This window comes from Cordyceps fumosorosea (genome assembly GCF_001636725.1).
Source record: "Cordyceps fumosorosea ARSEF 2679 chromosome Unknown scaffold_23, whole genome shotgun sequence".
NCBI classification, from domain to species: Eukaryota; Fungi; Ascomycota; class Sordariomycetes; order Hypocreales; family Cordycipitaceae; genus Cordyceps; species Cordyceps fumosorosea.
In genome coordinates, this window is record NW_017387323.1 from 247,266 (window position 1) to 270,611 (window position 23,346).

A 23,346-nucleotide genomic window follows, 5' to 3' on the forward strand; every position below is an offset into this window, starting at 1 on the left:
GCAGTGATGCTTGCACTTTCCGATTAACCAACTTCTAGAGGAGCTGAAATTGAGAGCACTCTCTGCTTGTAGCTTTACATAATACAGATACATGACGTCGTCGACCGATATTGTAGAGTTCAACTATAGCTTTTTGGCTCGCTCCTTGCATCTCATAAACCCGAAAAGGGACAGAATAAACAGTCTAGGAAGCGCCTGCCCACTTACCCCTCCGAATCCATCGTCCAATCGCCCAATCGTGCGAATTTATGCGGCTGCATCTCGCCGTTCCTGTGTGGAGCCTCATTATTTCATGTGTCTTTGATTATTGGACCAGGGATGCAGTTGTTGCAAGATCCACCTCGAATATCGGGCGCTTCGAGCATCACGATGATGCACAATAAGTCTGTTGCTCAGCTCGAGCATGCATGGAACGAGGAGTGCCATCACAGGACAATGCCTGCAGCGCAAAATTCTTAAATTAGAAGAGCTCAATTAATTTAATGACCGAGGTCATTTCGTCTTGTACCACAAGAACAAAGGCAAGCGACTTTCTGACAGCTTCCATCACCCGTGATAGTTGCACGACCTTGATGACAACTTGGTCGCCACCAATCCCACGAGCCAAACTGCATCAGGACCGAGACTCCAAGCCGTCTAAAACATACTTTTTTTTTTGTTCTGCCCTGTTTCATGGTGCCTCCCTCGGCGCTCGGGTGACGCGTTGGTGGTGCGACGGCACAGTAGCACACCATGTCAAGGGCCGTTGCTGTGGCGACCAAGTCAACAAGGGACAGGCCAGCATCACCCCCCCCCCCCAGTATATCCATCATTACCTCTCTCATATCACCTTGCCTCTTTTTTATCTACTAAGAAAGAAAAGACCTTACTTCTGTTGTACATCCTACCACAGAGTTAACGAGGCTTCCACCAAGAAGCTTGACAAGCTTGCCAACACTCCGCCTGAAATAAGGCTCACTTCACTTATACCAGTGTTCTTGCACGTCGACCTCGACTGAGCAGGAATACAACAATCTTCTAGCCCGGCGCTCTGTGTTTGCGCTGCGTGAGGTAAGATGGTCCCAGTGACATGCACACGGCGAGCAGAGGCTGACCCGCGACTCGCAGTTTCGGACCTACAGGTTCCCCTTATCGACAAACCATCGACCGACGACAAATTATTTCCGGACTCCCCTTGCGACCAACATGCTGTCCAATCCAACGACAACCCGTCCCCCGAGGCAGAGGCAACACCGCCGCCAGAACTCGACACCCTCTGCCTTTGAGGGGGGGACGGCCCAGAACATGCCCTCCGGCATCAACAGACGACAAGCCGTGGCCCATCGCCGCGGTCTCAGCCTGGATATCAGACGCTTCCAGATGACACCACCGACGTCAGAACGGCAGGATAACATGGTAAGTATGAGTACTAACAACACAGGATTAGCCAACACACCGCAGCATCGAGTACTGCGAGAAGCGCAGCAGCAACGCACACAAGCACGCCCGGGCCCGCATCCCAACCACAACCACAACCCCTACCTCGCCATGAGGCATGGTAATACTGAAAACTTCACCATGTCCCCTGACCATACCCCTCACAGTCAACGGTTCTCTGCCTCGTCACCTTTCAACCCGAGCAGCGCGCCTTTTGACCCCTATGGCGAGCAGCTCAACCTCATGATGCAGAGGAACCAAGGGAGCTATGGTGACAACTTGTCAAGCGCCAGGAACTTTGAACTCTTCACCGTCGAAAACGCGCAGTCCATGTCCTCGTACACCGGCATTCCCGAGAGCCCCAGCCAGGGGTGGATGGCGGACGGAGGCAATGCCACTCTCCGCCGCTCAACTCGCAGAATCAGCGACGGCATCATGGACCGCGTTGCCATTTTTGAAAACATGAACGGCGAAGAGGCCCAGGCTCCTTCAACGCCCCCCAACTACAACGAAAATGGTGAGTTCAACCTGCATCGGCGGACCTATTGTCTATGGCTCTAACCGGCATAGCTTACTTACCACCAACCCCCATAGACACTCCTCATGACCGGGCCGGCAAGCAGGAAGCTCGCGCGGCCAGGTTTGCGGAGGACTATGACGATAGCATGGAGGAGACTCTCAAGCCCACACGGACCCGCGGTCAGCCCCGCGCCCAGGACGTGTTCCAAGAGATGCGCCAGCAGGCCCAGATGGCCAGTGCCGTGCCGAGTCCCCCCCAATCCACGCCCCTCCCCAATTCCAAGACTTTCAATGCAGTGCCAATGCAGACCACCGACTTCCTGAGCATGAATTCGTTCAAGGACGAGTTCATGGAGGGCTTTGATACCACCCTCTCACGGGACAATTTCCTCCCTGAAGAGCCCTCGCAGCACACCACCCCCGAGACTCACCACATGGGCGGTTTTGCCAGCGGATGTGACAGCCGGTCTGAGTATCCGAATTATCAGGAAGCTGAGGCCGCCCACCTCCAACAACGTTCCATGCACCGCCGCACAGAATCCGTTGCTAGCATTGCCAGTGCCGCCAGCATTGCCAGCATTAACATTGAAGAGACAAAGACCGAGACTGGCGTCACGACTGAGGAGATTGCTCAATTTATCCAGAGCCCCGATGCTAGCGATGGCAAGTGGGTGTGCCTGTTCGAGGAGTGCGGCAAGGAATTCGGCCGCAAGGAGAACATCAAGTCGCACGTCCAGACCCATCTCAACGACCGCCAATACCAGTGCCCTACCTGCAAGAAGTGCTTCGTTCGCCAGCACGACCTCAAGCGCCACGCTAAGATTCATACCGGTATCAAGCCGTATCCCTGCGACTGCGGCAACAGCTTTGCTCGCCACGATGCGCTGACGAGACACCGCCAACGTGGCATGTGCATTGGTGCTTTTGACGGTATCGTTCGCAAGACTGTCAAGCGTGGTCGTCCCAAGAAGCACCGACCCGATATGGAGACGCGCATGGAGAAGTCAGCTAGAACCAGGAGAAAGAACAACATGTCTGTTAGCTCTATGTCGTCCTTTTCTGGCTACTCGGACAGCTCAGTCGCCAACTCCCCCGAACCCGACTTCTGCATGACCGACGAGCTCATGGACATGGGCCCCGTCGACTCTTCCATGCACGGTATGGCCGCCCTGTCCTCTGCGCCGATGCCCATGATGGTGAGTCGCCGCAACGTGGCGGCGGTAGTGGCCTCGCCCTCAGTAGCTAGCGTCCACTCGTACGTCTCACCCGAGGCCATCATGGATAAGGAGCCCGAGCTGCCGGTCAACAGCGCCGCCGGTCAATGGAGCAGCGCCCCTCCTTCGCTGACGCGCTCGTCCTCGCCGCCGGCGGTCGAGGTCATCCCCATGAGCCGCAACGCCTCTTCTAACATGGACAGCGACGAGCTGGTCGACAATATCGAGCACGGTGAGATGGCTGCCTCGGCGGCGGCAAACAACACACTGCCCATGAACCTCAGCCAGCAGGAGGAAGACCTTATGCTGCAATTTACCCATGACGACGATCTCGTTCCGCTCGAGCGTGACCTGATGGGCAAGTTCGAAGAAGAGTTCAACATGTTCACTAACCATGATGACCCTTTCTTTGGCAACTCATGATTTGACGTGACTGAACGAGCGTCGTTACCATGTGTTTATTGTACCATTACTCCGTCACATATGTCTTCCTGTGTTAATATTTTTTTCCTTTCCCGTGTTTATGGTGTACGCTCTGGTTTTTTTTTTTCACGACGTCGCGTCAATGATTCGGCAGGAGAGCCTGTTTGTCACGTCCACGATATGATGATGCTCTTCACGGCGGGACTTTGTTTATTTTTACCGACTGACTGCTTGTCATGGTTGCGTTCGCGCGCACGGGAAGATGCATTTTGAAAAGGGAAAAAATTAAAAAGACTCTTGCTGGGATCTCGGAAGCGAGGGGTGGTGTTTCGGGCTGGGTTTCGATTTTGGAATTTTTCCTTTCTGTACAACTAGAGGGATGGAATGAACGTAATGAGTCTATTTTTGTTATTGGTAACGCTTTTGATGAAGGACGAACGGGTTTATGTTTTGAGAGGGGAGGAAGTCGTCGCTGTCCAGTGTGGGATGTAGTTGCTTTAGCTTCTTCGTCCTCTTTTTCCCCTCGGAGCTTTTAGAAATATGAATCGACCTTTATTGACGGAAAGTATGGTGCAGTGATGATCGTGAACGTATAGTGCGTGTTGACTGACTTGATGTGACAGATATTAATATACCATGGTGAGTGAGTGAGGCTTTACGAAGCAGTCCCCGTTTGCATGCCCATGAGGAAGGAACGAGTGACGAGTTGAGCATGTCTGCCTGCCTTGCCCCCTTTGGCACCCAAAATTGCTGGCCCCACACCGCCCTCTCAGCGCTCCAGGCAGAAAAAAAGTCAAGGTACCTCCACCTTTTGGTTGCCAGTGGCTTCCATCGCCTTGTCCTGTGTGTGCCCGCGATTCCCTCGACGAAACCTCAACCCATCTTGCTGCGGCCCCTTCCAGACAATCTACCCCGCGAGCCCAGCACCCGAATTCGATCATAATGTCTGCTGCCCAACTCCTCAACCCCAAGGCCGAGTCCCGCGTGCGTATTTTCATCTTCACACCAACCCCGACCGACACATCCCACATTTCGGGTCGCTAACTGGCAGCAGAGGAGGGGCGAAGCTCTTAAGGTCAACATCAGTGCGGGCGAGGGCCTTCAGGATGTCCTCAAATCCAACCTGGGCCCTCTGGGCACCATCAAGATGTACGTGAAGCTCTCCATGTATGAGTTGTCAATGTACTGACTGACTTTGCTTTAGGCTTGTCGATGGCGCCGGCCAGGTATGAACAAACCCCCCTCCCACGATGCCACTCCTTTCGGCGCGTCCAACGCTCCAGGACGCCGCTTTTCTAACGGACGCCGGAAACTACAGATCAAGCTCACAAAGGATGGCAACATTCTCCTCCGCGAAATGCAAATACAGAACCCAACGGCCGTCATGATTGCTCGCGCTGCCACCGCGCAGGACGACATTTGCGGTGACGGCACTACCTCAGTCGTGCTGCTCGTCGGTGAGCTGCTCAAGCAGGCCAACCGCTTCATCTCCGAGGGTCTGCACCCCCGCGTCATCACCGACGGCTTCGAGATTGCCAAGGTCGAGGCTCTTAAGGTAACTCGAGCTATAAAACGCGCCTGCCTTTGGCGGAGCTGGCCTTGCTAACCTGCACCTGATAGTTCCTCGACGAGTTCAAGCTCCCTAAAGACATCGACAGAGAACTTCTGCTCAATGTCGCTCGCACATCGCTCTCCACGAAGCTCAACGCGACCTTGGCCGCGAAGCTTACCCCCGACATCGTCGACGCCGTCCTCACCATTTATGAGGAAGGCGCCAAACCCGACCTGCACATGGTTGAGATCATGAAGATGCAGCACCGCATGGCTGCCGATACCCAGCTGATCAAGGGCCTCGCCCTGGACCACGGTGCCCGACACCCCGACATGCCCAAGCGTCTGGAGAACTGCTTCATCCTGACCCTCAACGTCAGCCTCGAGTACGAAAAGACCGAAATCAACTCGAGCTTCTTCTACTCCAGCGCCGAGCAGCGTGACAAGCTTGTCGAGAGCGAGAGACGCTTCGTTGATGCCAAGCTCAAGAGAATCGTGGAGCTGAAGAAGGAGGTTTGCGGCAACGATGGAAAGAAGAACTTTGTCGTCATTAACCAAAAGGGAATCGACCCGTTGTCGCTTGATGTCCTGGCTAAGAACGGCATCCTGGCTCTGCGCCGTGCTAAGCGCCGTAACATGGAGCGTCTGCAGCTCATCTGTGGTGGTGTTGCACAGAACAGTGTCGAGGATATGACTGAGGAGTGCCTTGGATGGGCTGGCCTGGTTTACGAGCAGACCCTGGGAGAGGAAAAGTACACCTTTGTCGAAGAGGTCAAGGACCCCAAGTCTGTCACCCTGCTCATCAAGGGCCCCAACCAGCACACAATCGCTCAGGTCAACGACGCTGTGCGTGACGGCCTGCGCAGTGTCTACAACACCATTGTCGATAAGAGCGTTGTTCCAGGTGCTGGTGCCTTCCAGGTTGCCTGCGCCGCTCACCTGCGCAGCGATGCTTTCGAGAAGACGGTCAAGGGCAAGGCTAAGTTCGGTGTTGAGGCTTTTGCTAATGCTCTTCTCATCATTCCCAAGACCCTTGCTGCCAACGCCGGCCATGACGTACAAGATGCCAGTAAGTACTACAGATATGGAGATTTGTCATCCAGGCTCTAACAAATTTACAGTTGCAACCCTGCAAGACGGCGTCAACGATGGTGACGTTGTCGGTCTGAACCTGGAGACCGGAGAGCCCATGGACCCAGAGCTCGAGGGAGTCTTTGACTCGTTTCGTGTTCTCCGCAACTGCATGGCCTCCAGTGCCAGCATTGCCTCAAATTTGTTGCTGTGCGATGAGCTGCTCAAGGCCCGAGAGATGAGCAGACCAGCCGGTCCTGGCCCTGGTGCAGGCGATGAGTAATTACATGTAAAAAAGACGATGAAGAAAGAAAAGGGATTAGATCTGCTTTAGAATAAAAGCTCTCTTTATATAGTGGATATACCAAAATTACTTCTTACTGGCAATAGTCTTCGATATATAATGACGTGGGCTGGTTGCTGAGGTGGTTGAGCTGCCCCGCGGTGGCGCTGCCCAAATTGATCAACCTCCAGGCAAAAAAAAAAAAAACTTGACCCCACCATCTACAAAAGCACCTACAACGAAGTATACAACACAACATGGCCGATTACGACTCTGACTCGTCAGATGGCGAGTTTGCTGAGACAAATGTTCTTCTAGGCTATGCCTCGAAAGATGCCGATGAAGATACCATAAGCCGCATCGGTGGCCGTCCGGTAAGCTCTCTTTCCCTCTGCTGCTCCTGCCCCTCCATCCCACCACTGCCCTCCAAAGTGCTGACCACGCCGCTTGTCTTGTTCCAGGAATGGCTCGACGCGGACAAGGCCCCATCGGCGGCGCTGGCCCGGTGCAAGGTCTGCAAGGACCTCATGGTCCTGCTGCTGCAGCTCAACGGAGAGCTGCCCGAGCGCTTCCCCAACCACGACCGCCGCATATACGTATTTGCCTGCCAGCGCGCAAGCTGCCGCCGCCGCGAGGGCAGCGTGCGCGCTCTGCGTGGCGTCCGCGTCTGGAAGGACGACGGCTCTGCGGCGACGGAGAAGAAGAAGAGGGAAAGGGAAGAGGAGGAGAAGGAGGCAAGGAAGCAGGCGGAGGAAAAGCGAATGGAGTCAGAGCAGCCCAAGCCGCGCCTTGGCGATGCCCTTTTTGGGGGTGGACCGCCGACGACGGGGAGCGTGAACCCGTTCTCGTCGAATGCGAATCCGTTCAGCTCTTCTTCTAACGGCGCTGTCAGCACCAACCCGTTCAGTGCAGCAAACCCGTTCTCTTCCCAACCGGCCACCGCCGCGCCTGCCCCGACGACCAATACGAAGATGACCGCCACACCGGCTAAAGACGGCAAGGACCTGCCCAAGACCTTTGCCGAGACGCTTTCCATAGATTCCCCCAAGACGGACGCCATCCGGCCCCCAGCCTCGGAGCCGTGGCCCACCGCGGCGCAGCAGCCCATGCCGTACCCCACGCTATACCTCGCCGACGCCGACTACGAAACACTAGAGCCGGAGCCGGCCGACATGCCGCTCCCCGCTAACGCGCGCATCGAAGACGCCGACGCGCCTGAGACGACGTCTGCTGCGGACAGGGAGGCCTTTGAGAGCGCTATGGACACGACATTTCAAAAGTTCGCCGACCGCCTCGCACAGAACCCGGAGCAGGTCATCCGGTACGAGTTTGGCGGCACGCCGCTGCTGTGCTCCAAGACGGACGCCGTCGGCCGCACGCTGCTGCCGGCCGGCGGCGGGCGGGGAATGCCGCGGTGCGGCGGGTGCGGCGGGCGCAGGACGTTCGAGGTGCAGCTGACGCCGCACGCCATCGCGGAGCTCGAGGCCGAGGAGGAGGGCGCGGGCTTCGAGGGCATGGAGTGGTGCACGGTGGTGGTGGGCGTTTGTGAGAGGGACTGCGTGCCGGGGTACCTCGCGGAAGGCGAGGCCGGGTATCTCGAGGAGTGGGCGGGCGTGCAGTGGGAAGAGGAAGGGGAGAAGAAGTGCTAAGGGCGAGTGACTTGATATGTATGCACATGAATCATGAAGAAGACAGGAACAAACGCTGGCCAATAAAAAGGAGTTGGCCGTGGATTGAGGATAGCACTCGACATACATAAGAATCATGATAGAAGTAAATGGAAACCGATTAATACCCACGCGCATACACGAGGGACGAGAACGAGGATGAGTGGCTGACAGCTTTTTGATTTTTTTGTTCGGATCAAATTCGCTGCTCCCAGCAACTATAAGATCTAGATGTATTCGCTTTCACTTTTAAACCATGAAATGACCTGTTGAAAAACGCCAGAGCTTAGGCCCTTCCCACTCCATGAAAATACGTTAACTTTCCGTAATGTCATGAGATATGTCAATGTCCTTCGTCTCTTTTTCATAAAGATTCCCCATGTAAGCCCCCAACCCCAAAGCAAGCCGCCGACACTTTATACAGTCTCCTCCCAGGTGCGTCGAATGACCCTAGAAAACTGCTCAATGTTGACGTCCTCTCTAATTTCCGCCTTCTTGGCCTCATTGTCCGGGTTAGCCGGAACCTGGATGACGCCATCCTCGCCCACCGTCCAGCCAACAACCTCGGTGACGAACCTGCGCGTCTTGTCCTGGTTCAGGCCGAGCCAGCCCTCGAGGTGCGCGACGTCGACGGCGCGGAAGGCCTGGGCCACGAGTGTAGCAATGCGCTGGCGGACTGCATCCTCAAAGCCTGCAATGTCGGCAATGAGGTCGGCGCACAGGTCGTCGCCGTCGAGGTCCGCCCAGAAGTCGGCGTACTGCGCGCCTTCGAGCTGCGCGTTGAGCGAGCGCAGCTTGGTCAGCGCCTCGGCGAGCTCGCCGGTCGCGGCGGCGGACGGGTTGATGAGGTGCAGCGCGAGCGAGAACTGCGGCGACGGGAACTGCGTCATGGCCTTGACGAGGATGTTGGTGACGACCTCATCCTTCATGCGATCGGGGTTGAGCTGGTACCTGCAGTGCGATGGATGCGTGCGTTAGCGAAGGATTGCCTCTCTGGTATTAGGAATGCAGAGTCGCGGAAGGAAAGCAGCTGGTATAATTTCAGACAACACACAGTTCACGTCATTCATGACTGGGCTGATGACCCGTCACCGTCAGGATAATAGGAAACGTTAAATATAGTCATCATTTAACACAGAGGAAGGTAAAACACTTGGGCAACGTGCCACCCGCGAAAATGCACTCACAATTTTAGCAGCGTCCGGTTGGCATTGCAGTCGGTATATTTCTGGTCGCACTGCTCCTGGAGGTAGTTCTCCAGGGTGCTGACGGCCTCGGGGTTGTAGCGCTCAAGACCGCTGATAATGTTGGAGACGTAGTCCGGTCTCTCGGGCGGATCTTCACTGTTCATGCTGGGCTGGCTTCGTGGATGGGAAACGAGGGGATGTCGACAGAAGAACCACGATGGTGGGGCTTTTTTGGGCGAGAAGAATTCAACTCAGATTGTGGTGCAAGTTTCTTGTGGGCGACTTGAATAGGCTTAGCGTGGAGCTCTGTAGGAGGGTCACGTGTTTTGCTGTCAATCGATGTCATCACCAGCGCCCATGTAGTTGAGCTTGTCGCGTGAACCCCGACCAAGCCGTGATTATGAAAACCGTAACCAATTTCGGAGAAAACATGGCTGAATAATGTTGGAAAGCATGTGAAATACAGGAAAATTGGACACAATCACGCAGAAGCGTCTGGACCAACTCGCACTGGCCGGTCTGGTTAGTCGTGAACATGTCGAGCCCAGCAAAGAAGAGGAAGCTGAACAATGCTGCGAAAAATGAAAAGCCACCGCCCAAAGGGCTAGAGTACTTCTTTTCGAAGCAAAAGCAAAACGGTGATGGGTATTCTGCTGCCCCACGGAGCCCCCAGCGTGAGCCAGATGACGCTCCTTTAACCGATGAGGAGCTCGCTCGCAAACTGCAGGCCGAATGGGACAAGGAGGCGATGCAACTCAACATTCAAGAGTCGGACGGCGTTGAAATTTCAGCCAAAAGCGACGTCGGAGGAGCTGGTGATCCGGGAAACTCGGCAGACCAGCAAACGGACGCACCCGAGCTGCCCGCCCCGGTGACCATCTTTGGCGGGAAGAAGACTCTCGCTCTTCAATCTGCGGGGATGGAAGAAGATGGCGTGACGATATCCCTACCGCTGGATGAATCGCCGCTCATATTTGAGCCGTCGAAATATGTTGAGCAGCTCAAGCAGCACTGGTCTAGAGATGACGGCAGCGCATCTTACGCATTGCTGACTCGATGCTTCGTTCTCGTGAGCGGGACGGCGAGCCGTATCAAGATTGTGGACACGCTCGTCAATTGTTTGCGCATACTGATCGAAGGGGACCCCGAGAGTCTCCTGCCGGCCGTATGTACCGCATGCACAAACTTTTGCAGAGTTGACTAATATTGCGTAGGTGTGGCTGGCAACAAATTCCATTTCACCGGCATATATCTCGATGGAGCTGGGCCTAGGCGGCTCGGCTATTTCCAAGGCTCTGAAGCAAGTGTGTGGCCTGGACAGCCGATCGCTCAAGATGCTGTACGACAAGTATGGCGATGCGGGCGATGTGGCATTTGAGGCAAAGAAAAAACAGAGCTTTACGCTAAGGAAACCCAAGCCGCTGTCTATAAAAGGGGTGTATCGGTCCCTTTCTAAAATTGCCACGACGCAGGGACAAGGCAGCAACGAAGTGAAGCAGCGAATCGTCGATCGCTTGCTTCAGGATGCCCGCGGCGGTGAGGAGAGTCGTTTTATCGTGCGAACACTTTGCCAGCACCTGCGAATTGGCGCGGTCAAGACAACAATGCTCATTGCCCTTTCCAGAGCGTTTCTACTCTCCAAGCCAGCGATCGCAGAGTATGATGTACGAAACAAATCCCTGCTAGCGAAGTCGAAGAAGGAAGAACTCGCAGAGGTGTGGGCCAAGGCGGAGGAAATTGTCAAAGCCTGTTTTGCGAAGCGTCCGAATTATAATGACCTGATCCCGAATCTCCTGGAGATTGGTGTGTGCGAAGAACTTCTGATCCGATGTGGACTGGCTCTCCATATCCCGCTTCGACCAATGCTGGGAAGCATCACAAGAGACTTGTTTGAAATGCTCACCAAGTTGCAAGGGCGCGACTTCACCTGCGAATATAAGTATGACGGACAGCGAGCACAGGTACATTGCGATGAAGGAGGCAAAGTCTCCATCTTCTCCCGCCATCTCGAATTGATGACGGACAAGTATCCGGACCTGGTGGAACTGGTACCAAAGATACGCGGGGACGGCGTTTCAAGTTTCATCATGGAGGGAGAGGTTGTTGCTGTGGATAGTGCCAGTGGCGAACTGAAGAACTTCCAGGCGCTCACGAATAGAGCTCGAAAGGATGTTGAGATTGGCAGCATTACTGTCCAAGTATGTCTTTTCTCATTTGATCTAATGTACTTAAACGGACAGTCGCTGCTGAATCGATCGTTTCGAGAGAGGCGCGAGCTACTGCGATCGCTGTTCACTGAGGTGCCCAATCGCTTCACTTGGGTTAAGAGCCTGGACGCTACGTCGACCGAATCAGAGACAGTACTGGACTTTTTCAAGTCGGCGACAGAGAGCAAATGCGAAGGCATCATGGTGAAAATTTTAGATAATCTACCCGATATAGCGTATCTCGGAGGAGAAGAGGGTGAGATGAAAGAGGAGGAACCAAAGCTGCAGATGCCGAAGGGGAGATCCAAGTCCAAAGGGAGCAAGAAATCAGACGAAGCAGAGTCGAATGAGCCACCCAAGAAAAGGTCGAGACGAAAGGCGTTGCTGGCAACGTATGAACCAGACAAGCGACTGGACTCTTGGCTCAAGGTCAAGAAGGACTATAGCTCCAGCTTTGACACTCTAGATCTGATTCCCATTGCTGGATGGCATGGCCAGGGTCGTAAAGCCAAGTGGTGGTCACCCATTCTACTGGCTGTGCGGAACGAAGAGTCGGGGACGCTGGAGGCTGTCTGTAAATGCATCTCTGGATTTACCGACGCATTTTATAAAGCGAACAAGTCATTTTATAATGACGGATCGGAAACCGGAGAGCCCAAGAATACACGTTTGCAGATGCCCAGCTTCGTCGAGTATTCTGGTCCCATGCCAGACGTCTGGTTCGAGCCGCAGGAGGTATGGGAGATGGCGTTCGCGGACATTACGCTTAGTCCCACATATACTGCGGCCATTGGGCTGGTGAGCGATGAGAGAGGATTGAGCCTGCGATTCCCGAGATTTTTGAAGAAGCGGGACGATAAAAGTTTAGAGGAGGCGAGTACGAACGAGTTTCTCGCAGGGCTGTGGCGGAAACAAGAGGCGTCGGCGAGCACTTCGAGCAGGGCCAATCCTGTGGAAGCCGACGAAGATGCCGAATAATTTTGACGATTCAAGACCCCGAAAGCTAGAGATATAGATATAGTAGGACACATGTTGTGCATTAGGCCGGGTGGCTGATTGCGCGTTGCGTCGTCATTTGCCGGCATTGAGCTTTTGGGCAATGAGGCTGAAAATGGCCACTGATCCCATGAACAATACAGCATTATAGAACTGTGGGAATATTAGTTTAAAATAACAGATGCATGACACTGTTACTGACGGCTTTTCGTGAAATGTCACGCTCCTCGTCGTCGGTGCGGGACTCGATAAAGAGCCGTCGCAGGTTGGGAAAGTTGGCCTACCACACATTAGAACGATAATTAGAACGATAGAAGCAACCCACCATGACTTCTCACCAGGCTATCATGCCCTTGCTGAGACTCAACAAAACTTGCGAGTATGTGTTGAAAGGAAATAGCTATCCCCAAGTCTGACTTAGTAAGCTGTGATGGTGGATAATAAACGTCCAGTGGCCCGCCGCTTGGCCACTCCACCAACTGTAGGGGCTACCGGATAAGCGCCACTCGCACTGGAGCTGCTACCTGAACTTCGAGATCTCCAAGGTACACGTGTGCCGGAGCCTTTGCTACCACGATTTGCGCGCCGTCCGACAGCAACCCGTCTCCTCCAATTCGATAGCTGTGGCATTTTTGTTTTCGCTCGCTAGGGAATCCTTCGAGACCGCAAGGCCCCACCCGCCCAACGCTGCACACTCGCTGTCATCGCTGCCCCTCCTTGCCCGGCGCCTGAACATCGCAACCATGGCGGTAAACCGCATCCGGGGCGCCTTTGCGCCGCCTCGAAAGGGAGAGACGTTTGAGCTGCGAGCCGGTCTCGTGTCACAGTATGCCTACGAACGTAAGGAGTCGATCCAAAAGACCATTATGGCAATGACGCTGGGAAAGGATGTCTCCGCCTTGTTTCCCGACGTGCTCAAGAATATCGCGACCGCCGATTTGGACCAGAAGAAGTTGGTCTACCTGTATTTGATGTGAGTATATAAAGTTGGCGACTAGATTATGTCCCACGGCCGTGGAAATCGGCGCTTGCGGGATGTGTCCTGACCAACAACACTAGGAACTATGCGAAATCGCACCCCGACCTCTGTATTCTCGCCGTCAACACATTCGTACAAGACTCCGAAGACCCGAACCCACTAGTCAGGGCGCTGGCTATCCGCACCATGGGCTGTATCCGGGTCGATAAAATGGTCGACTACATGGAAGAGCCGCTGCGCAAAACGTTACGAGACGAGTCACCATACGTTCGCAAGACGGCCGCCATCTGCGTTGCCAAGCTGTTCGATCTCAACCCAACCATGTGCATCGAAAACGGTTTCCTTGAAACGCTGCAGGAGATGATTGGCGACCCCAATCCCATGGTCGTCGCCAACTCGGTCCAGGCGCTCTCTGAGATTGCGGAGACAGCGCCCGAGACAAGCGCGCTCATCATTACGCCAGCGACGCTGAAGAAGCTGATGCTCGCCCTCAATGAGTGCACAGAATGGGGCCGCGTGACGATCCTGAGCACCCTGGCGGCCTATGCCGCCACCGACGTCAAAGAGTCGGAGCACATCTGCGAAAGAGTAGCGCCTCAGTTCCAGCACGTCAACCCCAGTGTCGTTCTCGCTGCTATCAAGGTTGTTTTTACGCATATGAGATCGATAAACCCCGAGCTGGTGGGCTCATACCTCAAGAAAATGGCCCCTCCTCTAGTTACGCTGGTTGCCTCTGCACCTGAAGTTCAATATGTTGCTCTGAGAAACATTGATCTCTTGCTCCAGGCCAAGCCCGATATTCTCAGCAAGGAACTCCGCGTCTTTTTCTGCAAATACAACGACCCTCCCTACCTCAAACTCCAGAAGCTCGAGATTATGGTCAGAATAGCAAACGAAAAGAATTACGAGCACCTTCTCTCTGAACTCAAGGAATATGCCCTGGAAGTCGACATGGACTTTGTGCGCAGAGCCGTCAAGGCGATCGGCCAGGTTGCCATCAAGATTGAAAATGCCAGCGCCAAATGCGTCGAGGCGCTGGAGGACTTGATCTCCACAAAGGTCAACTATGTTGTGCAAGAAGTGGTAGTGGTGATAAAGGACATTCTGCGCAAGTACCCGGGATACGAGGGCGTCATCCCAACTCTATGCAAATACATTGACGAGCTGGATGAGCCGGAAGCTCGCGGATCACTCATCTGGATCGTTGGAGAGTACGCCGAAAAGATCAACAATGCCGACCAGATCCTGGAAAGCTTTGTAGATGGTTTCATGGAGGAGTTCACCCAGGTATGGCCTCTACGACCGTAGGACGAGTGATATCTAACGCGAAAGCAGACTCAACTGCAAATATTGACGGCTGTCGTCAAGCTATTTTTGAAGAAGCCGAGCAACAGTCAGAACCTTGTTCAGAAGGTACTACAAGCGGCTACTGTAGAAAACGACAATCCCGATATTCGCGACAGAGCTTATGTCTACTGGAGACTGCTCTCTGGAGACCTGGAGGTTGCCAAGGTATGTAAAGAGAAGTGTGATAGTGCCCTACAGTCAGGCTAACAAAATCTAGAACATTATTCTCTCCCAAAAGCCCACTATCACGACAACGATGACGAGTCTGCCACCAGCCCTTCTAGAACAACTGCTAATGGAGCTGTCTACGCTAGCGTCCGTGTACCACAGGCCTCCCGAGTCGTTTGTCGGCAAGGGCCGCTTCGGTGCCGACGAAATTCAACGGGCAGCCATCCAAGAGCAGCGCCAGAACGCCGCTGAGAACCCCATCGCGGCCTCTGTCGCGACCGCCAACGGCGCCAGCGGAGCGCAGAGCAACATTGAGAACCTGCTGGACATTGACTTTGACGGTGCGGCGCCGGCCTCGCGTGAGCATGGCAGCGCCTCGCAGACGCCGGACCGCGTGGCCAGCCCGGCTGCCGGAGCGGGCTCTGGTGCCATGGCGGACATGATGAGCATGTTCGATGCGCCACCGGCACAGAGCAGCGCCGCAGGCCAGGCTTCCGCTAGCGGCAGCAGCGGCATGAACGACCTGATGAGTGGCTTTGAGGGGATGAATTTTGGTGCGTCGGCCGGCGACCCCCTGCCACCCGCAATGCAGCTGCAGAACGTGCAGGGCGACTCGTCACAACAACCGCAGCAGCAACAGCAGCAGGGGGCAAGCGATGATCTTTTGGGCTTGCTGTAGATTGATGATGGGTTCAATAAGAAAACAACGTGAGGTAGGAGAATTGTCAAGTGCGCTTGGTTTGGCGGGACTAGATAGTTTAAATGCTGAGATACTTTTCGCTTTTAAAAACGAATATTAAAATTTTAATAGTCAAGGACTGACGAAGCCCAACTGCCCTGGTTCTCTGTGAGATGGCTCTATAATTCGAAACATCCATTTTCATCCAAAAAAAAAAAAAGTCACTCAAATCCTAGGTATCATGCCAAAATTCATCGTTTCACCGGTCGTCATCAACAACTAACTGGGCTGGGTTGCCCAAGTTCGTTCCCGCCCTTCACTGCGCCGTGCCCTCGACCTGTCCGCCGACGGTGCCGAGCGTGGGCGGCGCGGCGGTCGCGCGCGCGCGCTCCCACTCCTCGGGCGTCTGGCACTTGGCGGTCCATGCGTGGATGGCCGCGATCTCGTCGCGCAGCGCTGCGTTGACGAGGCGGTGGCGCTTGAGCGAGGTGAGGCCGTGGAACTGCGGGGAGACGATAAGCGAGGTGAACGCCTGACCGCAGCCGCCTGTCGAAATTCGAGTTAGTGAAAGGGACAGGAAACGATTCGTCGTGTGAGAAAAACGGTGGTGGGGGAACGGCTTTGGGAACGGCTTCGTTCTCATCATCGAGTCATGGCAAGAGGCAGAGAGGGACAAAACGTTACCGGACATGTCGGCGACCTCGACGTGCACGGCACCGAGTCGCTGGGTGATGATCTCGCGCATGCTAGCGTCTGTTATTTGCGCCATCTTGGATGCTTGTGTAGCGTGCGTCGTGGTTTGTCAGACCCAAACCGCTGGTCGAAACGATGCGATTGATTAGATGCGCATTCGCTTCAGCTGTTGTGCTCTGCCTGGGTACCTGCACAGTGTGGCCGCACTGCGGGTTGGGCACAGTGTGCGTTTTTCATCTTGTGGTGGAGCTTGGCACTGTTTGCGTTGAACCTCACTCAAGCTTGCTAGCGGCACCTTCATCCTGCTTCATCTTGAACAATTGAATACTGTCCTTCTTCTTCTTCTTCTTCTTCTTCTTCTTCTTCTCCTTGGGGTATTAAGCGGCATTCTTGTTGTATTCAGCGTGCTAGGCATGCGAGCGTTTCGTAACCCACGCCTGTCGTCAATCCGTAACCCACGCCTGTCGTCAATCTCTCGCAGCAACCTCACCATCTGCCACAGCCCAGCCCGACGTCACTTGGCGCCCGTCATCACAGAGGGGTCATTGGCTTACAACTGCCCATTTATCCAACTGAGGGATTTTAGTGGCACCGTTGCACGAGCTTTGTCTGACGACATGGCAGCTGCCGGGAACCGAGGCGGCGCATGGGGCGCGTGGCAGGTCGAGCCGGCCAAGTTTACTACACTCGTCGCCGACTCGATGAGGGCGTTGTGAGCCTCTCCCCCCATCAATCAGATTATTCTCGCCCCTGTTAACGTCTGGCTATCACAAAAGATACCCGGAGGAAATCGCGGACCGCGCGTGGGACAACGTCGGTCTACTCGTCGGCAACCACGAGCAAGAGTCCAGCCAGAAGAAGCCCATCGTGCTCGTCACGAATGACCTAACGTACCAAGTCGCCATCGACGCCATCGACAAGGGCGCCAGCGTCATTGTCAGTTACCGTACGCCTTTTCCCTCGTCATCCGCTTATGTGCTACGCTAACACGCCACCGCAGACCCGTTCATCTTCTCCGGCCTCAAGTCCATCACCGACAAGGACCCGCAGCAGTCGACACTCATCCGTCTGATGCGCGCTGGCATCGCCGTGTACTGCCCGCACACTGCCGTCGACGCCGCGCCCGACGGCCTCAACACGTGGCTCGCCGACGTCGTCGCTGGCACGCACGCCACCACGCGCTCCGTCGCGGTGCCGTGCAAGACCGCGCCCGAGACCCATGCCGGCGCTGGCTACGGTGCTCTCGGCCACTTCACCGGCGACAACGCTAGCGTCTCCCTGGCGGAGATCCTCATGCGTCTGGCCGACCGGCTCGGTGGCCTGCGGCACGTCATGGTCGCGTCGCCCGTGGGCGCCGCGGCACCGGCGGACGTGCGGGTCCGCAGCTACGGCGTCTGCGCGGGCAGCGGGTACGATGTGCTGAAGGGCGCCGATGTCGACCTGCTGGTGGTCGGCGAGACGAGCCACCACTCGGCGCTGCGCGCCGTCCAGCAGGGCCGCACGCTCGTGCAGGTATTCCACAGCAACTCGGAGCGCAGCTACCTGCGGCAGGTGCTTGCGCCAGCGCTCGAGGCGCGGCTGCGCGTGCAGGTGCCGCAGGCGAAGGTGATATTGAGCGAGTATGACAAGGACCCGTTTACGGTGATTGATGTTACGGAGTTGTAGGAGGCATGCTGGGTCAAGGCGTAACGGGGCGAAGGTCGCATATAAAAAGGATACTAAATGAAGAGATACCTCAATTTCCGTTGAACCTGTGAAAGCAAGCTCCTCAACTATGGCCTCTGATTGGCCAGAATCGCGTCAGGTCCCACTTCTCGTGGGAACCATCCACGCAAACGGCGACGGATGCAGAGAGACGTGTTTTAGATAGGTAAACAAGAACAGCAGAATACACCACTGATCATCATAATTATCTTCATTCAAACAACCAGCCTATCCAAGAATCTCATTAAATTAGATTGAATGTCGGACAAGTCCTCCGAGGGTGACCAGGGAAGTGTTGGGGAGAAGCCAAATGAAACGGCCAAATTCGAGTCGAAATCGCCAGATCCTGTCATTAACGAGGAGGACGAATACTCGGATGTAATTGACGAGCCGCCGGCCAGGAAGCGCAGAAAGACGACGAAGAAGGAGCCTGGTAAAAAGGCCCCCAAGGCCTCTAAGCCGTCCAAATCCGCGGCAGAAGCCTCCGACCCCCTAGAAGCCGAAGTCAAGAAGCTGCAGGGCCAGCTCAAAAAGTGCGGCGTGCGCAAACTCTGGCACCATGAACTCAAGGATTGCGACGACGCGCGGGACAAGATCCGGCACCTCAAGAAGATGCTCGCCGACGTCGGCATGGAGGGCCGCTTCTCCGAAGCCAAAGCGCGGGAGATCAAGGAGACGCGCGAGCTCCTAGCCGACGCGGAGGCGGCGCAGGAGATGAACCGCCTCTGGGGCTCGGACAAGGGCGGGCGGGCAAGCCGCAACAAGAGTCGCGGCGTGAAGGTGGCCGAGAGCGACAGCAGCGATGCGAAGGCGGGTAGCAGCCACCACAATAGCGACGATGACGATGACGACGGGCAGGAGGAGACGCACAAAGGTGCCGGTGAGGGGGACGAGGACGAGGACGTGAGCTTTGCCGCTAGGCGGCGCAGAGCGCATGCGGATCTGGCTTTCCTGGGCGACGACAGCGATTCTGATTCTGGTTAATCATCTGTGCCACACCTTTTTCGTTGGCATGTTGGACGGCGCAAAAAGGAGGTTTGTGCAAGGCGTTTTGAGGCAACATGTTTCTTTTCAGACACAAATGTCGGACTATCGGCCGGATCTTGACATCAACCATTACTATCATGTACTTCAGCTGCTACTTTTATTGCTTTTCTTTTGGAAAAAGAAAACTACTACTAGTTGCTTTATTCTACCCAGGCCTTGTACACGATTCGCGCGCCATACGTCTCACCCTTTCTCAGCAGCGTCATGTTCTTCCACTCGGGCACGTTGGGCGCGTTGACCCAGCGGCCCGGCTCGCAGCAAAACGCGGAGCGCGCGCCGCGAGCCGGGGCGCCGGGGCCGACGGCCGGCGCGTCGGTGAAGTCGCCCGTGTAGAACTGGAACGACGGCTCGGTGCTGAGGACCTGCAGGTGGATGCCGGTCGCGGGGTGCGTGGCCGCGAGGTGCAGCCGCAGCGGCCCCGCGCGCGTGTCGACGGGCACGGCGGCGGGCTCCGCCGTCGTCGTGAAGCAGTTGTCGAACGCGGGTGCCTCGGCGCCGAGCTCGATCGGCCTGCCGACGTCGACGCCGGGAAAGGCCACCGGGCCGCGGGTGGGCACGCCGGTGGGGTCTACGGGGAGGTACTGGGTGTCGTGGAGGGTGACCTGCGTGCCGGCGATGGTGGTCGCGTCGGCGCCGCCGAGGTTAAAGTACGAGTGGTTCGTCATGTTGATGACGGTCTCGTCGGCGCCGTCGCCGACCAGCCGCGCCTCGTACTCGATTCCTAGGACGGTCGCCTCCCGGCCGTCGGCGAGCGGCTGCGTGCCTGCCGTGTACACCACGCTGACGGCGAGCGCGCCGGGGAAGCCCTCGTCACCGTCCGCGCTCACGAGCGTGAACTGGACGCTCTCGCCGCCCTGCAGGCCGTCGACGCCGGGGATCTGGCGCACGCCGACCGGCGTCGGGCCCTGCCAGATGCGCTTGCCCCAGCCGACGTTGCCGCCGTGCAGCGTGTTGCCGCTGTTGTTGGCGGCCAGCGGCCACGCTCTCCCGTTGACGCTGTCGAGCCGGGCGCCCTTGATCCTATTGGCCACGCGGCCGATGGTCTCTCCGAAGTAGGGGCTATTGTGCTTCACGTAGAGCTCCTGCGTAGGGAAGCCCTGGACGATGTTGATGCCGTTGACGTTGAAGGTCTGGATGATGGCGCCGAGCGGCAGAAAGCTGAAGGTAGCGTCTGTGGCCATGGTCGGGTGAAACCGTTTCAGCTGGTGTGCGGATGAAACGAACACGGTCGGTAGAGGGGTTTGAAACGCCAAGATGTGATTGTCAGATGAAAGATGATGGCTACCGTGAGATGATGGAGCGAGCTTGGCAAGCGAAGTGGTGAGTGAGCTCTTTATTTAGTTTGACGTGATGGTGCGGAGTAACTTCCACACCAAGGGTTGGCACTGGTCCACGTTTTAGTTGCACAATGGCTTCGTCATCTGACGTGTAGGTATGTTTGTATGTATGGTCCTGCGGAAATATTGTTTGGATGGACAGAGTTGCGGGCAACTGCTAAGAATTGGTGTCAACACCAAGTGTATCACGTACTAACTTACCTACCCACACACTGCAACTTTAAACTGCACGCATCGCACTCTCCAGGGCGAGGAGGGCCGGCATGTATTTAATAATGTCAATTCACGATTTCGTGTCATAAATCTAATCTCCACTAGGTAGCAATACATAGATCAGCGAGGTTCCGTTTGCTACCTAGCTGCATACCTACATAGGTAGGTATATGAGAGCCCAAGCCTCGCTGTATCGGCGAACCCGTCTTGGCTGTAACCTGATTTCAATGCCGATATGCGACCCGTCAACAAGCAAGGTACCTGGTGGCTTGCATGACTTTCTTTACTTCTCACCGTCGTGCAATGAAATTTGCCTCAGCTGGCCAGGCTCTCAACCTCAACTAGCACCATCACAGTCCGCCGACACCACTAATAAAGCACTCGGACACTTTCCTCTGCTGACTCTATTCCAAGAGGCGCCACCATTTCCTCTCATCAGCCAGCGCATCGCCTGTCATCCCCAAAGTCCGTGCCCCACCAGCCAGGTATGTACCTGCGCTTGTTGTCTGCAACTTGCAGTGACATTTCTTGCCCTCTCAGCATCACTTGCTGTAGTTGAAGTCCTTTTCGTCATTTGGGTAATCAAGACCTCCGAGGACACATTTCCAAAGCATCTCCCGTTCCTTTTTTTTTCTCCCTACATCTTGGAAGATGGTGATGTGATCACTTGCGGGCCACAGCCTTGACGAAATCCTGCAGTTAGCCAGCAACCCATCATGGCCTCGTCATCTCCTCCGTTTCAGACTCCCAGGAAGCGCAAACGCGGACAAGAGACGCCGCTCACGCCCATACCATTCACATTCAGCATCAGCAAGGAAGACACAGCCGAAGATGGCAGCAGCAGCCCAAGAACCACGGTAGCTCATCGCTTCAAGGGCCTGGATCTGCAGAGCGGTAGCGGGGGTGGGGTTGGCGACCTGGCGGGCTCCAGAGGCGCCGCCGATGATGCCGCCGACGAACTTCCCGCCAAGCGCCAGAAGCCCGACGAGCCCATGAGCGACGTTTCCGATGCCACCATTCTGGCGCCAGTAGAACCCCCCGGTCCCAAAACAGTCGCAGTTGTCCAACTCCCTGGCAGCGTGGGCGGACAAGACTCCTCCCCCACGCGGGAGTCTGCGCCGGCGTCGAGGCGGCGGGCAGGAACACCGCCCCTCAGGTTGAACAAGAGCGCGCGGCTGGAAGCGGACGCGAACGGCGGCGGCAGTGACGACGACGACGACGATGGGGAGCCGCACATCGTGGACCCGGTCCGCGCCGCGTTGACGTGGCACGACGACGAAATCACCGTCTACGACCCCGACGACAAGGACGACGACGGCACCGGCGTCAATGGCATCGGGTTCCGGCCGTCGCCCGCCATCGCGCACGCGCGCTCCCTCCGCCGCAGGCAGCAGATCAACGAGTACCGCAGGCGTGAGGAGAGCGAGGCGCGCACGAGGCGAAGCCAGCGGCGCCGCGAGGGAGCGTCCCCGTCCGGCATCAGCAAGACGTCGCCCAGAAAGGTCCGATTCAGCGACTCGGAAATTCAAAACATAGCCGTTACTATCTAGCGGATCCTTTACGACTGTCTTTTTCCTTTGTCAATTTGGCGGCAAGTTACAGCAGAGTGACTATCTGGGTTCCCGGCGATGGACCAGCTGCCCCTTTGGAGTACATCTATTAGGGAGTTCTTTTATTCTTGGTGCTATTTTTCAAGTGTCCTTAGTGCAAGCACGAAGTTTTCTATTTGATCATTCTTTGGGTTGTTTCGAGTTTATTCAGCACCGATTCACTGTGTTTGAGCGGACGATACTGGCCTTCTTTCGTTCTACGGCCACAGCCGACAGGGCAGCAAGACTGGTGGTATTTCAATATACACATAATGATACATGGTTTCCAACCCTAAAAAAACAAAACTCCTGTTTCGTATTGATACAACTCCCCGTTACCAAAATTTATACCATCTCCTTTCGGCGGCTTTGCGTTCCTCCTCGAGCTTCTTTGCCCGCTCCCGTTGCTCTGCCATCTTCTTCGCCTGCATGCGCTGGTTCTCCGCATGCACCTCAACCGCGCGCTTCATGTTTCGCTTCTCGACTCGTCTGCTGTACTGGCAGTATTCGTACGACGCAGTGGCCCCGACCACGAACATGCCGACCGCCCAGTTGGCGGCCCCGACCCAATTTGCTGCAAAGTCGTCAGCATTCAAGAATTACCCTCCTTCTCACATGTTCCAAGTTCCCCTTACCTCGGACTACCAGCTTCAGACCGCCGGCCGCCGCGCCCGTGACGATGCCCGTCATGAAACCGTTCCGGGAGCACGGGGTGTTGGCGACCTTGGCAAAGTCTTCTGATTTGATGCTCGCGACCGCGTCCGCTATCGTCGGCCGCTTGCTCGTGCTCGCGCTCGCATTGCCCGAGGAGGGGTCGTCGGCGGGCCGCAGGGGCGCCGACCAGGCGGCCTGGACAGGCTTGCCGCTGACGGAGGTGGGGAGCGTCAGGCCTTGCGGCGCGTTCGGCTGGTCGTCGCCGGCCATGGTTTGCCGTCGCGAGGCTTCGATCGGTCGTCCAGAGAGGTGGCTATTAGTGTGCGGGAGTTGCCCGGTCAGTCTGTGGTTGCAAGGGGCCGGTGCGTGCAAGATCCGGTGAGGATTCGCGGTAGAAGTAGA

At 56.0% G+C, this 23,346-nt stretch overlaps 12 protein-coding genes across 12 annotated transcripts; 8 read left to right on the forward strand and 4 right to left on the reverse strand.

Moving 5' to 3' along the window:
* Nucleotides 1-1,185: 1,185 nt before the first annotated feature.
* On the forward strand, nt 1,186-3,572 carry ISF_07647 (C2H2 transcription factor Swi5; the record flags this gene model as incomplete). Its single annotated transcript, XM_018851250.1, has 3 exons — nt 1,186-1,395; nt 1,441-1,933; nt 2,011-3,572. The coding sequence occupies 3 exons, from the start codon at nt 1,186-1,188 to the stop codon at nt 3,570-3,572; spliced, it is 2,265 nt and encodes a 754-aa protein (XP_018701560.1).
* A 942-nt stretch (nt 3,573-4,514) lies between these two features.
* ISF_07648 (T-complex protein 1 subunit zeta) lies at nt 4,515-6,477 on the forward strand (the record flags this gene model as incomplete). Its single annotated transcript, XM_018851251.1, has 6 exons — nt 4,515-4,556; nt 4,627-4,721; nt 4,777-4,798; nt 4,891-5,127; nt 5,193-6,192; nt 6,245-6,477. 6 exons carry the CDS (start codon nt 4,515-4,517, stop codon nt 6,475-6,477), a joined length of 1,629 nt encoding a protein of 542 aa, XP_018701561.1.
* A 257-nt stretch (nt 6,478-6,734) lies between these two features.
* Nucleotides 6,735-8,126, forward strand: ISF_07649 (PDCD2 domain protein; the record flags this gene model as incomplete). Its single annotated transcript, XM_018851252.1, has 1 exon — nt 6,735-8,126. The coding sequence occupies one exon, from the start codon at nt 6,735-6,737 to the stop codon at nt 8,124-8,126; it is 1,392 nt and encodes a 463-aa protein (XP_018701562.1).
* A 434-nt stretch (nt 8,127-8,560) lies between these two features.
* On the reverse strand, nt 8,561-9,495 carry ISF_07650 (Translation initiation factor 3, subunit 12, eukaryotic; the record flags this gene model as incomplete). Its single annotated transcript, XM_018851253.1, has 2 exons — nt 8,561-9,095; nt 9,332-9,495. 2 exons carry the CDS (start codon nt 9,493-9,495, stop codon nt 8,561-8,563), a joined length of 699 nt encoding a protein of 232 aa, XP_018701563.1.
* A 371-nt stretch (nt 9,496-9,866) lies between these two features.
* ISF_07651 (DNA ligase, ATP-dependent) lies at nt 9,867-12,516 on the forward strand (the record flags this gene model as incomplete). The annotated part of the gene is made up of 3 exons (XM_018851254.1): nt 9,867-10,496; nt 10,546-11,529; nt 11,572-12,516. The coding sequence occupies 3 exons, from the start codon at nt 9,867-9,869 to the stop codon at nt 12,514-12,516; spliced, it is 2,559 nt and encodes an 852-aa protein (XP_018701564.1).
* Nucleotides 12,517-13,277: 761 nt separating this feature from the next.
* On the forward strand, nt 13,278-15,707 carry ISF_07652 (AP-1 complex subunit beta-1; the record flags this gene model as incomplete). The annotated part of the gene is made up of 4 exons (XM_018851255.1): nt 13,278-13,507; nt 13,594-14,800; nt 14,849-15,025; nt 15,078-15,707. 4 exons carry the CDS (start codon nt 13,278-13,280, stop codon nt 15,705-15,707), a joined length of 2,244 nt encoding a protein of 747 aa, XP_018701565.1.
* A 316-nt stretch (nt 15,708-16,023) lies between these two features.
* On the reverse strand, nt 16,024-16,476 carry ISF_07653 (BolA domain protein; the record flags this gene model as incomplete). Its single annotated transcript, XM_018851256.1, has 1 exon — nt 16,024-16,476. One exon carries the CDS (start codon nt 16,474-16,476, stop codon nt 16,024-16,026), a length of 453 nt encoding a protein of 150 aa, XP_018701566.1.
* A 541-nt stretch (nt 16,477-17,017) lies between these two features.
* On the forward strand, nt 17,018-18,065 carry ISF_07654 (UPF0135 protein; the record flags this gene model as incomplete). The annotated part of the gene is made up of 3 exons (XM_018851257.1): nt 17,018-17,112; nt 17,177-17,346; nt 17,401-18,065. The coding sequence occupies 3 exons, from the start codon at nt 17,018-17,020 to the stop codon at nt 18,063-18,065; spliced, it is 930 nt and encodes a 309-aa protein (XP_018701567.1).
* Nucleotides 18,066-18,362: 297 nt separating this feature from the next.
* Nucleotides 18,363-19,088, forward strand: ISF_07655 (hypothetical protein; the record flags this gene model as incomplete). Its single annotated transcript, XM_018851258.1, has 1 exon — nt 18,363-19,088. The coding sequence occupies one exon, from the start codon at nt 18,363-18,365 to the stop codon at nt 19,086-19,088; it is 726 nt and encodes a 241-aa protein (XP_018701568.1).
* Nucleotides 19,089-19,291: 203 nt separating this feature from the next.
* Nucleotides 19,292-20,332, reverse strand: ISF_07656 (Aldose 1-epimerase, subgroup; the record flags this gene model as incomplete). The annotated part of the gene is made up of 1 exon (XM_018851259.1): nt 19,292-20,332. The coding sequence occupies one exon, from the start codon at nt 20,330-20,332 to the stop codon at nt 19,292-19,294; it is 1,041 nt and encodes a 346-aa protein (XP_018701569.1).
* Nucleotides 20,333-21,417: 1,085 nt separating this feature from the next.
* Nucleotides 21,418-22,251, forward strand: ISF_07657 (hypothetical protein; the record flags this gene model as incomplete). The annotated part of the gene is made up of 1 exon (XM_018851260.1): nt 21,418-22,251. The coding sequence occupies one exon, from the start codon at nt 21,418-21,420 to the stop codon at nt 22,249-22,251; it is 834 nt and encodes a 277-aa protein (XP_018701570.1).
* Nucleotides 22,252-22,625: 374 nt separating this feature from the next.
* On the reverse strand, nt 22,626-23,214 carry ISF_07658 (Cox20/FAM36A; the record flags this gene model as incomplete). The annotated part of the gene is made up of 2 exons (XM_018851261.1): nt 22,626-22,864; nt 22,926-23,214. The coding sequence occupies 2 exons, from the start codon at nt 23,212-23,214 to the stop codon at nt 22,626-22,628; spliced, it is 528 nt and encodes a 175-aa protein (XP_018701571.1).
* Between the last annotated feature and the right edge of the window lie 132 nt (nt 23,215-23,346).